At 40.3% G+C, this 12,723-nt stretch overlaps 2 protein-coding genes across 2 annotated transcripts in view; one reads left to right on the plus strand and one right to left on the minus strand.

The window, feature by feature from the left end:
• The first annotated feature begins 2,622 nt into the window (after positions 1–2,622).
• LOC131781846 (E3 ubiquitin-protein ligase TRIM71-like) lies at positions 2,623–6,642 on the plus strand. Its single transcript, XM_059098563.2, has one exon. It carries the CDS (start codon positions 2,801–2,803, stop codon positions 5,066–5,068), a length of 2,268 nt encoding a protein of 755 aa, XP_058954546.2. The 5' UTR covers positions 2,623–2,800; the 3' UTR covers positions 5,069–6,642.
• Positions 6,643–7,260: 618 nt separating this feature from the next.
• The window catches only part of LOC131781782 (uncharacterized), a 49,296-nt gene continuing 43,833 nt past the window's right edge, over positions 7,261–12,723 (minus strand). The window contains exons 59-66 of the mRNA XM_059098494.2: positions 12,588–12,710; positions 11,975–12,094; positions 11,253–11,378; positions 10,943–11,065; positions 10,275–10,390; positions 9,958–10,055; positions 8,760–9,170; positions 7,261–7,962 (exon numbers count right to left, since the gene is read on the minus strand). Coding sequence (XP_058954477.2) covers positions 7,776–7,962; positions 8,760–9,170; positions 9,958–10,055; positions 10,275–10,390; positions 10,943–11,065; positions 11,253–11,378; positions 11,975–12,094; positions 12,588–12,710 — 1,304 coding nt within the window. The 3' untranslated portion in view covers positions 7,261–7,775. The remainder of the gene's footprint in view (positions 7,963–8,759; positions 9,171–9,957; positions 10,056–10,274; positions 10,391–10,942; positions 11,066–11,252; positions 11,379–11,974; positions 12,095–12,587; positions 12,711–12,723) is intronic.

Below are 12,723 nucleotides of genomic sequence, written 5' to 3' on the forward strand. Positions count from 1 at the left end.
ACTAGGGAGCCGCTTCCGGACATGATAAACGTCGCCACTTTGTTTACGTGCGCGCGCCACTCGCTCACAGCAAGGAAGCACTTACAGTGGAATTAGTGTAAGACTGCTTATTGGCAAAAAATTTGTGTTCTTTAAAAATGAATGTCACATCGATCCAACTGAAAACAGCTCCAGATCCTTCGATCACCATAGGCAAATACGGGTGCGCATATACGAGAGTTCACAGACTTGGGTGGCTTGGTGCAAGGAGGCCTGACCAGTTAGTGATGTTGTCATGCCACTATTTGTGCTAGACTACCCTGTCCTCTGCCTCTTTTACCAACAGTAATACCATCTTGATCTTTCAAGAGAGGATACACTTTACCCTCCCTTGGATCCTTGGATTAGTTAAGGGTTTTTCTTGTTTGGAATCTCCAAATGAAGAGCAGCAACTTTTTAATATATGCAGGAATGTTCGGCACTAAGGGGAATAGAGGCGGGCCTTTTAAGGCCCGAAGTGGTAAGGTAAGCTAGACTAAGGCATTTATTTAAGCCCGGAGTTGAGTACTATGGCTATACTCCGAGGAACCGGGATCCGGAACTGATCGAGATGATTTTTTCATTCATTTATTTATCATTATACACCTATACAATAGGATGGGCATAACGCTTATTTTGATCTAGGCTCGAGTAACGGTACCCGCACTCCTCTTTTATTTTCTTAGCCTGAGATTAGGTCCTTATCATATGCGCTTCGGCAGGATTGTTTTTTCGCTCTCGAGAAAATTTGAGACCGTACGGCAACGGTCTCTAAGGGGTTTAGCACTGATAATTCGTTAGTGCTAAATCCATTGCCAACCTCTCCCTGACTCGTCTCAAATCTTTCCACTGAAGGAGAAACGCGCCTCCTGCGGCGCTATCAAAAAGATCCCTTTCTAAACAGACTCTAAAGATGATTTGCGTCTTTTGCAAAGTCTGTTACGAGTTGTTACACATACACAATGCAAGGAACGCCATTTTTCGCAATTTCGCTCTCTTCGGAGTGGAAGGTCTTCAAATGAACGGAAACATTTCGGTTTATGTACTTTCGTGTGGACAGACCTGCTGCTTTTTTCTGTACTAAATTTCCTCTCCTCTGGGCCAATAAAGAAATTTTTTATGTATACAATTCAATTATGATAATATGCATGCTTCCGATATTCCGTTATGATTCTTCTAAAGTAAAGGAAAACACAATCGTTTTGGTCCCTATTTAGCCATACCTGCGCGGAAGAGGGGATCGACTGTTTCTCCCTCGCCAAGAGGAAAAGATAGCACAATAAAGCCGTTGCTCTTGCCGGATATTAAACTTGAGCGATACCAAGCATTGTTTTAACAGTTTTCCCTCCGGTTAGTTCACATCACTGTTGCTCCCTTCCAGATAAAACTCAATAAATAGCTAAACCAGCTTGAAAACTCTTCATAGGTTATTTAAAATAAGTATTGGATCCGCTAGTCACGCCATTGCGTGACACTTTTATGCCAACACTACCAGCCAATAAAAATTAACCTTGAAGAACAGCTCCACCGATACGTAGAGAAGATTAGTGCATTCTGTCAGGCGTAAATTTTGCTGGCGTCTTGCTTTGGGAAAATGTTACACGTATCGTTTTTTAACGCGACATAACAAATCGAATCGATATGTCCGACTGTTTCCTGAATAACTTGTGACTGAATAAATTGAGACATATTTTTCTCAGTGATACGGATGTTATTGGAGATAACAATAATATATTTAAAAAATACGAACTGTTATATTTGCATACTTTCCCTGTTGTTATAGTTTTATGGATATTCGAATTTTAGCAAAAGCACAACTCACGTTGTATAAAGTTCACTTTCTTTGTATGTATCATGTCAGTTATTAGCGAGAGAATACATTGTGTCACCCTGCCATTATCTAGAAACGGAGTTGTTCTAGAGAAGCAACCAATAAAGGCCACTTGAACATGTGGCAGGCGTCTCGTGTAATCATACTAAATAAGATCGAGTAGACTAAACGTTTCATCAATGGATTAAATTCGGATTCGAACGATTCTCCAAAACTAAAGCAGTTTTTTGGCTTAAAACCGTGACCTGAGAGAACATACGAAACTCCACGTGTTTTTTAATAGAAAAGATATAGTGAAATAGCATGCTAATCAATATTCAGACGTTGTGCCTTATCATTGATGTGGACATTGTTTTGTGAGGGAAAACAATAAGATTTCATTAGTTATGACAGTTCTTGGCGTGGGAGTATGCAATGTTTTTGAGAGGTTGATATATGGCGCGAACTTTACTCCTTTATGTTGGACTTTCATTCTCCGTTGACGTTCTGGTGCATTCGTGCGCGAGTAGAATGAGATAAAAAAGAAACAGCTTCTCAATCAGAAGGCAAAAAGGAAACCTCAGGTTTTCCTTGTTTATGACAATAGCAGGTCAAGACAAAAGCAAATATACGATGAAAAGGTGTCTCAGTTGAATAAACAAGAAAAGATATATTTGCTTTCACTAACGTGTCAAACGATCTCATCTTAAAACGAAAGCCTTACTGTTTGAGTGAGCAAATACCGTACATCTTAAGAACATCTTAAACATTCGATGGAGGTTTAGCAAGCGTTGATTGTTTAAACCCGATTATCGTTTCATAAACGTCTCCGACAGGCTCAGCGGTAAATATTTGTCATAACCAGCGGTATCTGTCTGTTTGATCTTAATTAGCAATTCTGTTTGCGTGGCGTGAACACAGTTCGCTCGAGTAGGTAGACTTCGACACGGTGTTGTCAAAGAAAGACACAAAATGGAAATCAAAGAAGTAATGGAAACTCTAGAGGAGCTTGTAACGTGTCATCTTTGCTCAAATGTCATAAGGAATCCTAAAATTACGCCTTGTCTTCACACTTTTTGTTGTGAGTGTCTCAAAGATGTTGCTAGAAGTCGGCCATACCAGACCACAATCGCGTGCCCACTTTGCCAGTATGATATCCGCAAACCGGAGGGAAACAAGTTCGAGTCGCTTCCGACAAATTTTTACATTAAGCGTCTTCTTGACCTGCTCATCGCTAAAAGACGCAGTTATCCTGAAGCATCCTGCGGCAACTGCCAGAAGAAGTTGACACTCAGCGCCTTCTGTTTCGCGTGTGACACATTTATGTGCGATGAATGCCTCAATGCACATAACGTTATTACGCGAAGTACCGGCCATCGAACCGTGAACTTGGGAAAATTCAAGCCGCGAGACTACGAAGACATGCTACGGCGTCCGATGCTGTGCGCCCATAAGTTCAAAGAGAAAGGAGTTGTGGAGTATTTTTGTTATGATTGTGACGCTTCTGTATGTCACATATGCAATATCGCCATTCAACACACGCATCGTATTGTTGACCTTCACGAGGCCGCCAGCGAGCAGAAGCTGAAGTTTCGAGAAATGAGTACTAAACTTAAGGAGAAGATACGATTGGTGGAACTTGGTGTACATAATGTTGAACACCGCTCGATGGAGGTACAGGAGCAGGTTGATTACTTGAAGAAGGACGTGACAGAGAAAATGGATGAACTTGTGTCCATTATACGTGCCCACCAGGAGGAAATGATCCAGACACTGGAAAGTATTCGTAAGGACAAATTGGAAAACTTAACGTTCCAGCTGAAACTTTTCGAGTCAATGATGTCACAGACCGAAGGTTCTTTCGACTTCATCGAAGATTTGCTTCAGAGGAATATCAGCGAGGAAATTATGTACATCAAGAATCACGTAAAGTCACGCGTGGAGGAAATCACGAGTCTCGAAGTGGGTACCAATCCAGCTGAAAATGAACACATTGGCTACGTACCCAACACGGAAATGTTCGAAGGGCTCCAAAACTCAAAGCTGGGCAAAGTTGTTACTAGTCTCACGGAACCTTCCTTGTCCACTGCTGAAGGAGACGGCGTGGATGAAGTGTCAGCAGGAGAGGAAGCAGAGTTTATAGTGACAACCAGAAATGCACAGGGTGAAGTCAGCTACAGCGAAATCGACCACGTGGTAGTGGAAGTGAAGTCGTCGATGTGGGGCCTCATAGAAAGTAGAGTACGAAATTATCGAAATGGCACCTACGATGTCAGCTACATACCACGTGTTCCAGGACCTCATCGTGTGCAAGTCGAGGTCGGTGGCCATCTCATCCAGGATAGCCCCTTCATGATAGAAGTCAAGCCGCCCATACTAAGCCCGTTAAAGTCCTTTGGATCTCATGGAAACGTCGATGGAAAATTTACTCAACCACACGGAGTAGCTGTTTCAAATAGCGGGCAGATTATCGTCTCTGACAGTTTGAAGCATCGGATCCACGTATTTACACCGGACGGCGGGCAGATCCTCGAGTTCGGCAGTGAAGGAACAAAAGATGGCAAGTTGTTCCACCCGATGTCAATAGCGCTCGACAAGAGTCAAAAGTACGTGTTAGTGGCAGACAGTGACAACAACAGAGTGCAGTATTTTGACTTGAAGACTGGAAAGTTTGTGAAAAAGTTCGGTTCCGAGGGAAGTGGCCATGGGCAGTTCAACGGCCCTTGCGGCATATCAGTTGATCAGAAGGACCGTGTCATCGTCACTGATTGGAACAATCACCGAGTGCAAGTGTTTAGCTCCGACGGCAAATTCCTCTTCAAATTTGGGGACGCAGGCAACGACAGACTAATTCATCCCAGATTTGCCATGTACCATGACAAGGAGGAACGCTTCGTTGTCGCTGATACTGGTAACGATGTAGTTAAAGTTTACGACCAAAATGGCGATCTTTTAAGAATTATAGGTAGGCATGGCCATAAGAAAGGGGAATTTTGTGGTCCCCGTGGCCTTGCCATTGATAAAAATCAAAACATAATTGTATGCGATTTCGAAAACCATCGTCTACAACTTTTCAATATCAAGGGGGTCGCTCTCAATAGTTTTGGCACGAACGGGAAGGGGATCGGTCAGTTTGCTTTTCCATTAAGTGTTTCAGTGGTTGGCGGATCGCGGGTTGTTGTGAGTGACTGGGGTAACAATCGCATACAAATATTCAAATATAGAGATTCCACGAACTAAAAGTGATAGTCTAGTCACTGCATTCAAGGTTCTGGATCCTCGTGTTGTAGGAAATTGCGATATTTTCAATTCATTCTAAATTTGTATTCGATCTGAACTTAAGAATTACAAAAGCAGGAAGAGCAGTTGAAGCTTTACGACGTATGATAAACAGCAATGATTGCTTTGCAACAATGAACGATCTCTGATCGGCTTGTCAAATTGGCACGAATTTCATCTTTTTAATCCGAGTTTGGGTGTTAATGTTTTTTGGCAGTTTTCGTCCTGAGATTTTTCTGCGGCTTTTAGCCCTTCGATATTTAAATAACCTACATTCGAGAATATATCACTAAATGATAAAGCTTATCAATTGGTTTGAGGGTTGAAATGTTTTAGGCTCTATTATGACATGTATATATATTATTACGGAAATTGGGCGGTAACTGGTAATGGTGTAAAATTAGACACTACAATTATAGTAATAGATTAATCACTCTCCTTTGCCGGGATTAGTTTTACATCTCTGATCCATTTTGTCTAGACTGAATTAAACAAGCTGCGATGGCTTAACATTTTAAGGCAATTAAGTTATTCAGCCTCATTGATATATAACACCAGGTCTTAACACTTTCACTTCCGGAAGAGCCAAAAATGCAATTTCTCCGCACAATATCAATGTATTTTCGAGAAAAAATATTAGCTAAGAAACGTTTCCTGATTAAACACTATATTCTCATAACTCAATTATAAGAAATGTTTGGCAGGGAATTAGCCCTTTGTACCCTTACATCAGTATCCAAATTCTCCATACTCGTCTCCACACATTTTCTTTGGCACGGACGAGGAGAATTTGTTTAACAATTAAAGCTTCTTAGGGTTGGCGATCATTTCCTTTCTTATAATGACATTAATGAATGATTCAGCAGTATTACTGTAAGGAGAAATTAGATCCTGGTCACTCTTAGGGTTTAAAGGGGTAAGGGTTACATATTGGGGGTAAAAGCAATTTTTTTTGCCATTTTTCGAGGCGAGCAAACTACCTTTCACCAAGGAGAACGGCTGAAAATATTCGTTTGCAAAGACAGGGTTTACACAGTGAAAGGTAATGATAAACTTAAAAATTAGCAAACATGACCATGGGTAGAGAAGATTAGAACGAACTTTAAAATTTGGACTCTTTTAGAAAACAAGAAACCTTGATTAACCCTGTTATGATCTTTACTAATGACTTCTTATTAGAGGCATCTATTTCATAGTGTTTTTCAAGGTTTTTTTTTTTCAGCATTCCTCATTATTTTTCCGACGTAACAGAAACAAGGGTAGTATCGCAGGGCACCAGTAGTGCATCCCCCCCACCCCACGACTTTTTACTCCTTTCTCTTCTCTCTCGAAAGGAAAGGGGACTGCACAGGGCAACCATCATGGAATGGTGAAAGGTAAAGCTGTGAAACCTGCCATTCAATTTTCCTTTGTACTGAAGTGTTTATCAAGTCGGAGGAACATTAATGTTGTAGAAAATGTTTTTTTCAAAATCACCACATAGATGTACTTTAAAATTTTAGAGTAAATGGGATGCCAATAAAAAAAAGTGTATAATTGAGTGATTATGTTGTTGGTTTTTTTTTTTAATTTAGTACTTTAGTACCTAGTAGGTACTAAATTAGTTTGAATACCAGCGGAAGGTCCACATCTTTGAACTAACTTGAAATCTGTTTTATATTCATTGATTGTAAGCCTCCCTTTTAAGACTCACTTCAGTCGGAATGATATCAGCAGCACCTCAAAGACCACATACACCTCTTGGTAATGCTAAAGGGAATCTATCTGTATGTACGCTCTCATGGTGTCAAGCTCACCTTTGATGATTTTCCGTTCCCCTCCTCCCCCCTCCCCCCTTTCTCTGGAAGTTCCCTATTTAAAGTCAGTTCCAATCGTTAAAGATGAGTCGAATAACTTTTTTTTGTGAAGTTCGTCAACTCTGCAAAGAAGGGAACTTCATTGTTTTTTTTTCTCCTGATATGGATCCTTCAAAGAATCCAGGAAAACAGCTGCAGGCCAACACCTCTGACTTTTTAATTCTCGTGAGTGACCAACACACAATTAATATCAATACAACATCACGTTAAAATTTAGGTACATCATCCCTTACAAGGTAGCGGCGAAAAAATATCGGAGAAAACAACCGTTTTCATTTTAATTTATTGTCACGCTCATAAAACGTGAAGCAAAAAATACAAAAATTTTCGTTTACTTAGAGAAAAACTTTCCAACACAGACCTGCTGCTTTAGGAGTCTGGTTACTCTGTTAGTTGGCTCCTTTGCCAGAAAATTATTATGGATAAGATGCATAAAAAAGGTTATACTGATTTCCTCTGAGGAAGCCCACTTCGAAACTGTTGGGTCTAAAATGATAAAACTACTGTAGATATTCGGATAAAATGCAAAGAAAAGAACTCAAATTAACACGCACACTTTTTCCCAATAGCGATGTAAAGGAAAATTGAAGAAAACCTGAAAAGTGAAGCAAAATTCAAGCAGAATAAAAAAATGATTGCGGAAGGCCAGAGTTTATCTTCTCTCAGTGATGACAAGTTTAGCAAAGTGCAGAAGAAAGAGAGGCTCTCTTTCTGCATAATGTTAGGTACATCATTCAAAACATACTTACTAGAGCATTGGGTAAACATTTTCGTTTATTAAGTATATGTTCTTCATTCGAATGTTCATCAAATTACTTTGTACTATTGTACATAGGATATTCCTTTTCGGGTCGTTCCAGTTCTTCATATTGTGGTTCCACTGACCCTGGTGGAAGAGAACCTGGACTCATCATATACGCATCATTAACAGCCGCCATCTCCATCCCTGAGATTTTTCGGGAAATTGACTGCTCACTGTCGACTCGTTGTTTTGCAATTCTAAAATGAGAAAAGCAGAGTTAGTGTCTATGCAAAAAAAAAAAGTGGCCACACATATTTAAGGGTGTGTCGACCTGAAGCATTTAAAGCAATAAACAATTCAGTTTTACTTTACCTAACGTTATCATTAGTGAAAAAAAAAAAAAAAAAAGCCATACCGTTTGAGAACACTTGAAACAAATACCTCTGGGACTCAGCCCGAATTCGAATTCACTTTTGTCAATTTTTTCTTTCATAATTTCTCTTACTGGGGCTGAGATTTCACACACCTAATGATATGCGACACATGCACGTCATAGATGGCGAAGATAACACATGCGTGGTAAATAACACATGCCACATGGTGTAAACTCCATATTAAATGTTTCTTGGAAAATAAACTTTAAATGTGCTGCTCCTCAATACAATAATCCCCCTTCCCTACCTCCCCACCTGCACGGTGTTTGACCACAAAAACTATGGCTCATTTCTGTCCAGGGTAGGAAGGGGTCGATATAGAGGAATTGGGGACAAAATTGGCAAATTGCTCTCGGAGATTGCGATCTCGTTTGATGGCCATGCTTCAACTTTCTTTGTTACGGATTTTTCATTTATTACTATTCTTAGTCTTACTAGTAGACTTCTTCACTAGTAGTCTTCTTTAAAAATTTCGCCAATAGATGGAGAAATGTTGGTAGAGTATAGGAGAACATTGAGCACAGTAAGCAGAAGTTAGCACAGCAGTTTTTTGCCCTATTTATTTAACTTCCTCTAATACTACCATAAGATCGCGTCAAACAAGATATGTATTGACATACCCGTTCTTCTTTCTTTTCTTACAGTACCAAATGGTGGCAATGATGACAAGAATGAGGAGCAAAGCAGCAGCAACACATCCACCAATGATGGCATGCATTTTGGATCTGTCTTTTTCTGTCGGGATCGCTGCGGTCACAGGAGTCGTTACCGTCGTTGTATCGGCAAAAAGGATTTGTACACTCGATATATTGGCATTTATGGAGCTCGAGAGTTCAACCAGTGACCCTTGAACGATGTTGGCCAGGACGTCTTTCTTTATGACGGGGACTGACGATCCAGGAGGAAATTGTACATAAAATGCAAGGCTTGCTAGGAGAGGTACTACAGATATTTGCTTTGGGTAACCGGGCAGAAGATGAACTTGGTTTTCCGTAAATGTGACGTAGCTCGCTGCCCTCCGGCGCCTTGAGCTGAAAAAAAAGATGCAATAGACGTGCATGGGTGGATTAGTATAATTGTTTCTTCCTCGATCTGAAATATGATGATGTTTGAATAAAGTTTTTGGATCGAAAACCTTCAGACGCCGGTGTTGCTATATGACGGATGCCCTGCATACAACTAAGGCGTTGACGCCCTGGGCCAAAGAAATGACCTTGCTCTTAAGTCTTTTGTTAATGCAGAGCTATCGGTTCGATAGTCAGTCAGTCAGCTATGATTTATAAGCCTTCCGATCTCTACCTATGTCAAACTTGTAGTCTGTTAAGCAGCCAATAGTTCGCAGTGATAGGCAGTCGGCTGATCTGAGTTTTATACGATAAACATTCCGTCAGTCAGTCTGTCTGTCAGTTAGACGGTCCATCAGTCTGGCGATCGGCAAGTCTGTCAGTCGGTCAGTTGGTCGGTTGGTCAGTTCAGTCGGCCAGTCAGCCGGTGGATCAGTCAGTCGGTCTTTCAGTTGGTCAGGTAGTCGGTCATTTAGTCGGTGAGTCAGCCGTTCGGTGAGTCGGTGGGTCAGTCAATCCGTCAGTCTGCCAATCAGCTGGTCGGTCAGCCGCTCAGTCGCTCAGTCGGTGGGTCAGTCAGTCGGTCTGTCATTTGGTCAGTTGGTCGGTTCGTCGGTCAGTCAGTCAGTCAGTCAGTTATTTAGTCGTTTAGTGCACCGTGATTAATTTGCCCAAAATATTGACTCGGTAGACAATACACGGTCGGTATGTCAATCGATCGGCTATATTGTAGATAGACAGATTAAATCTCTACCTCGTTTTCTTATCTGTACAATCGTCCTTTGTCGCGCAATGTTTGGTAGCTGCTTCTGCTAGGGTAGTTTTGAACTTCTCTTCAACTTCAGCGTTCCACTAATAAAAAGAATTATTCAGTATATCAGTTGTGGTTATTGAAAATTTCTCCTTTCTTAAAGGATAATCTGCCATACTGACGGTTCACATGTCCACATTTTCAGAATGGCAAAAAAACAGTCGAAGACGCGAATTCACTGCCATCATGCTACAATGTAGCGAGAAGGACTATAGGCAGCCAGTACAGTTTATCACATGCAAGTATTCTCTGTTTCTCACCATCGAGATATTGAAGGCCACCTCTACGTTGACCGATTCACTCTTCTCCTCATCTGATGGTGCCCTTGGGGTTGAGGCGGGAGGGGGTGGAGGAGGAGCCTCGCCCTTTTCTAGCCCTGCAGGTGTAGAGAGGATGAAGAAATGCTATCAACCTCAAAACAGATTCACCTACTATCGTAACACAGTACAAAAGTTGAAGAAGAAAATGTGCGTGAAATTACGTATCTCTTACTGGTATACTGGTATATTTTTGCGCTCAAGTATTCACGAACTTATGAGTATTTGATCGAGACTTTGAAAAATAGATATCAAACATACAAATTAAAAGGAATCCACCCTTAATTACAATCGGCAGATTTCGCAGTCTGAAAAAAGCCCACAAGCCATCCCTATCACGAGATAAAAAGCCTTCCTTATCACATGGTCGTATCCCATGATTTTTCTCTAGGAATTATTAAGCAGAATTAAGCAGATTCGCTCACTTGTTTTCATCTGTTAAAGTCCTAGCAACTTGCTGAGCATACTAACTAACTCACGGACAACCACTTGCACCTATAATTAGTTTCAGCAGTAATGACCGAAATTAAAGGTTCGATACGTCTACTAGCAAGTAGTTCAGGAATTTCATTAGGGCAAATAGGCAAATAATTAATTGGGCAATAAGTCACCTTTGCACATGTTATCTATCCAATAAAGTCCTTCATCACAGACGCACTTGTAAGAACCAGGCGTGTTTTCACACTTCTGCGAGGGATCGCAATTAAACGTAAACTCCATACATTCGTCGATATCTGAGATAGAAATAAAAAGAATTAGAGGCGACACAGTTTGCCATTATGACGAAAACTTCATTCTACCAGACGAAATATCTCAAATAGCAATAAAAATTTTCCTACTTCTTAAATAGATCATTATATCCAAAATCTGTTACACGGATCGTTCTTGAGAGATAATTAATTAAAAAACTTTAGCTGTTACCATTGCAAGCGTAACCATCGCTGTCAAGTTTAAACCCAGCCACACAGGAGCATTCATAGCTCCCTACTGTGTTTTTACAAGACTGACTACACCGATTGTTGTCGCTTGAAGAGCACTCATCCACATCTAGAAAACACAAAAAACGGGTATAAAAAAGCAATGCATCTAAGTCACTTTGCTGCGGTGGCAGATAAATCCCAATGTAGTTAATACAAGTTTAAAAGGGACTGAAGAAAGAAAAAAAGAATTGGATAAATTCCCTTACACCATCTCTCTCGGAGTGATATCCACTCCTGGTACAGCACCAATTTTTTTTAAGAAAGCCATTTAGGATTTATTGTTAAGATGCACGCATGGATGCGGTGTTTTTTTATTATTAATATTAATATTATTTTACATCTATGTGTGATCAAAAGTGTTCTTTTCAAAGGTAATTTCGTAAGATTTCTAAACCCCATCAGTAAAAGAAGAAAATAAAAAACGAGGGAAAGAAGGAATAGCGAGAGAAGACTGATGGGCAAGAGATGGCTGGCTGCAGGAGCTTTACACTGTTTTCATCTGGTTTTCTATGGTGGTATGATGTGTGTGTGTTTGGGTTTGTGTGGTATGGTCTTAACAACAGAGACTCAAAAATACCTAACAAATAAGTTAAAATCAACAGAAAAATTATCGATTTCTATTCATCAACACGGTATAAAGCTAAAAAAGTATTCATGACACACCTGAGCAGGTTTTTCCATCTCCATTCAACTCGTACCCTGCATTGCATGAACACTTGTCTTGGCCGTTGGACTGGAAGCAGACATGTTGGCAGCCGTGATCTCCTTCACAAGGATTCACAGCTGTGTCATGAATGCTAAGTGTTAGTATAACCCTTTTTAAAGCAGTAATGATTTCAATAAAATAATTATCACTAACGCACAGTCAAAAACGTTACTTATGCAAAGTAGTTTCAGAGAAGTTTTCGAAAGTTTGAAGCAGGTTTTTCTATATTGTGGGTGTCAAGAAGTATTAAAAATGATATTTGAAAGAAATACCATTTTCCAGAGGGGTTTGAAATACATCCACATGCCTTTCGCGAAAAAAATTCACATGCATGTGGAATTTGCATGTAAAACAAGAGTGAAGACCGTACGAAGACTGCGCTTGGATTTTACTTTAAGAGCACAACTGCACAAAGATATGCGTTTAGTATTAAAAAAAATTTCGATTTCAGCAACTTAGAGATGAAATGGAGGCTAATAGAATAATAAAAGAGCCAGCATATCTCATAATAAAACATCTTCACAGGAAATACAACAGAATTTATCAGGAAAGTGACACTGAATTACTCACGTATGCATTTCTTTAAATCATCTGGGTCCACCTTGAAGTCGGCATTGCATTTGCAGTTATAACTTCCCGGGGTGTTTTCACAAATGTGCATGCAATCACCGACTGGAGAACACTCATCATTATCTAAAGATAAAGA

This window comes from Pocillopora verrucosa, chromosome 7 (assembly GCF_036669915.1).
Source record: "Pocillopora verrucosa isolate sample1 chromosome 7, ASM3666991v2, whole genome shotgun sequence".
Lineage (NCBI taxonomy): Eukaryota > Metazoa > Cnidaria > Anthozoa > Scleractinia > Pocilloporidae > Pocillopora > Pocillopora verrucosa.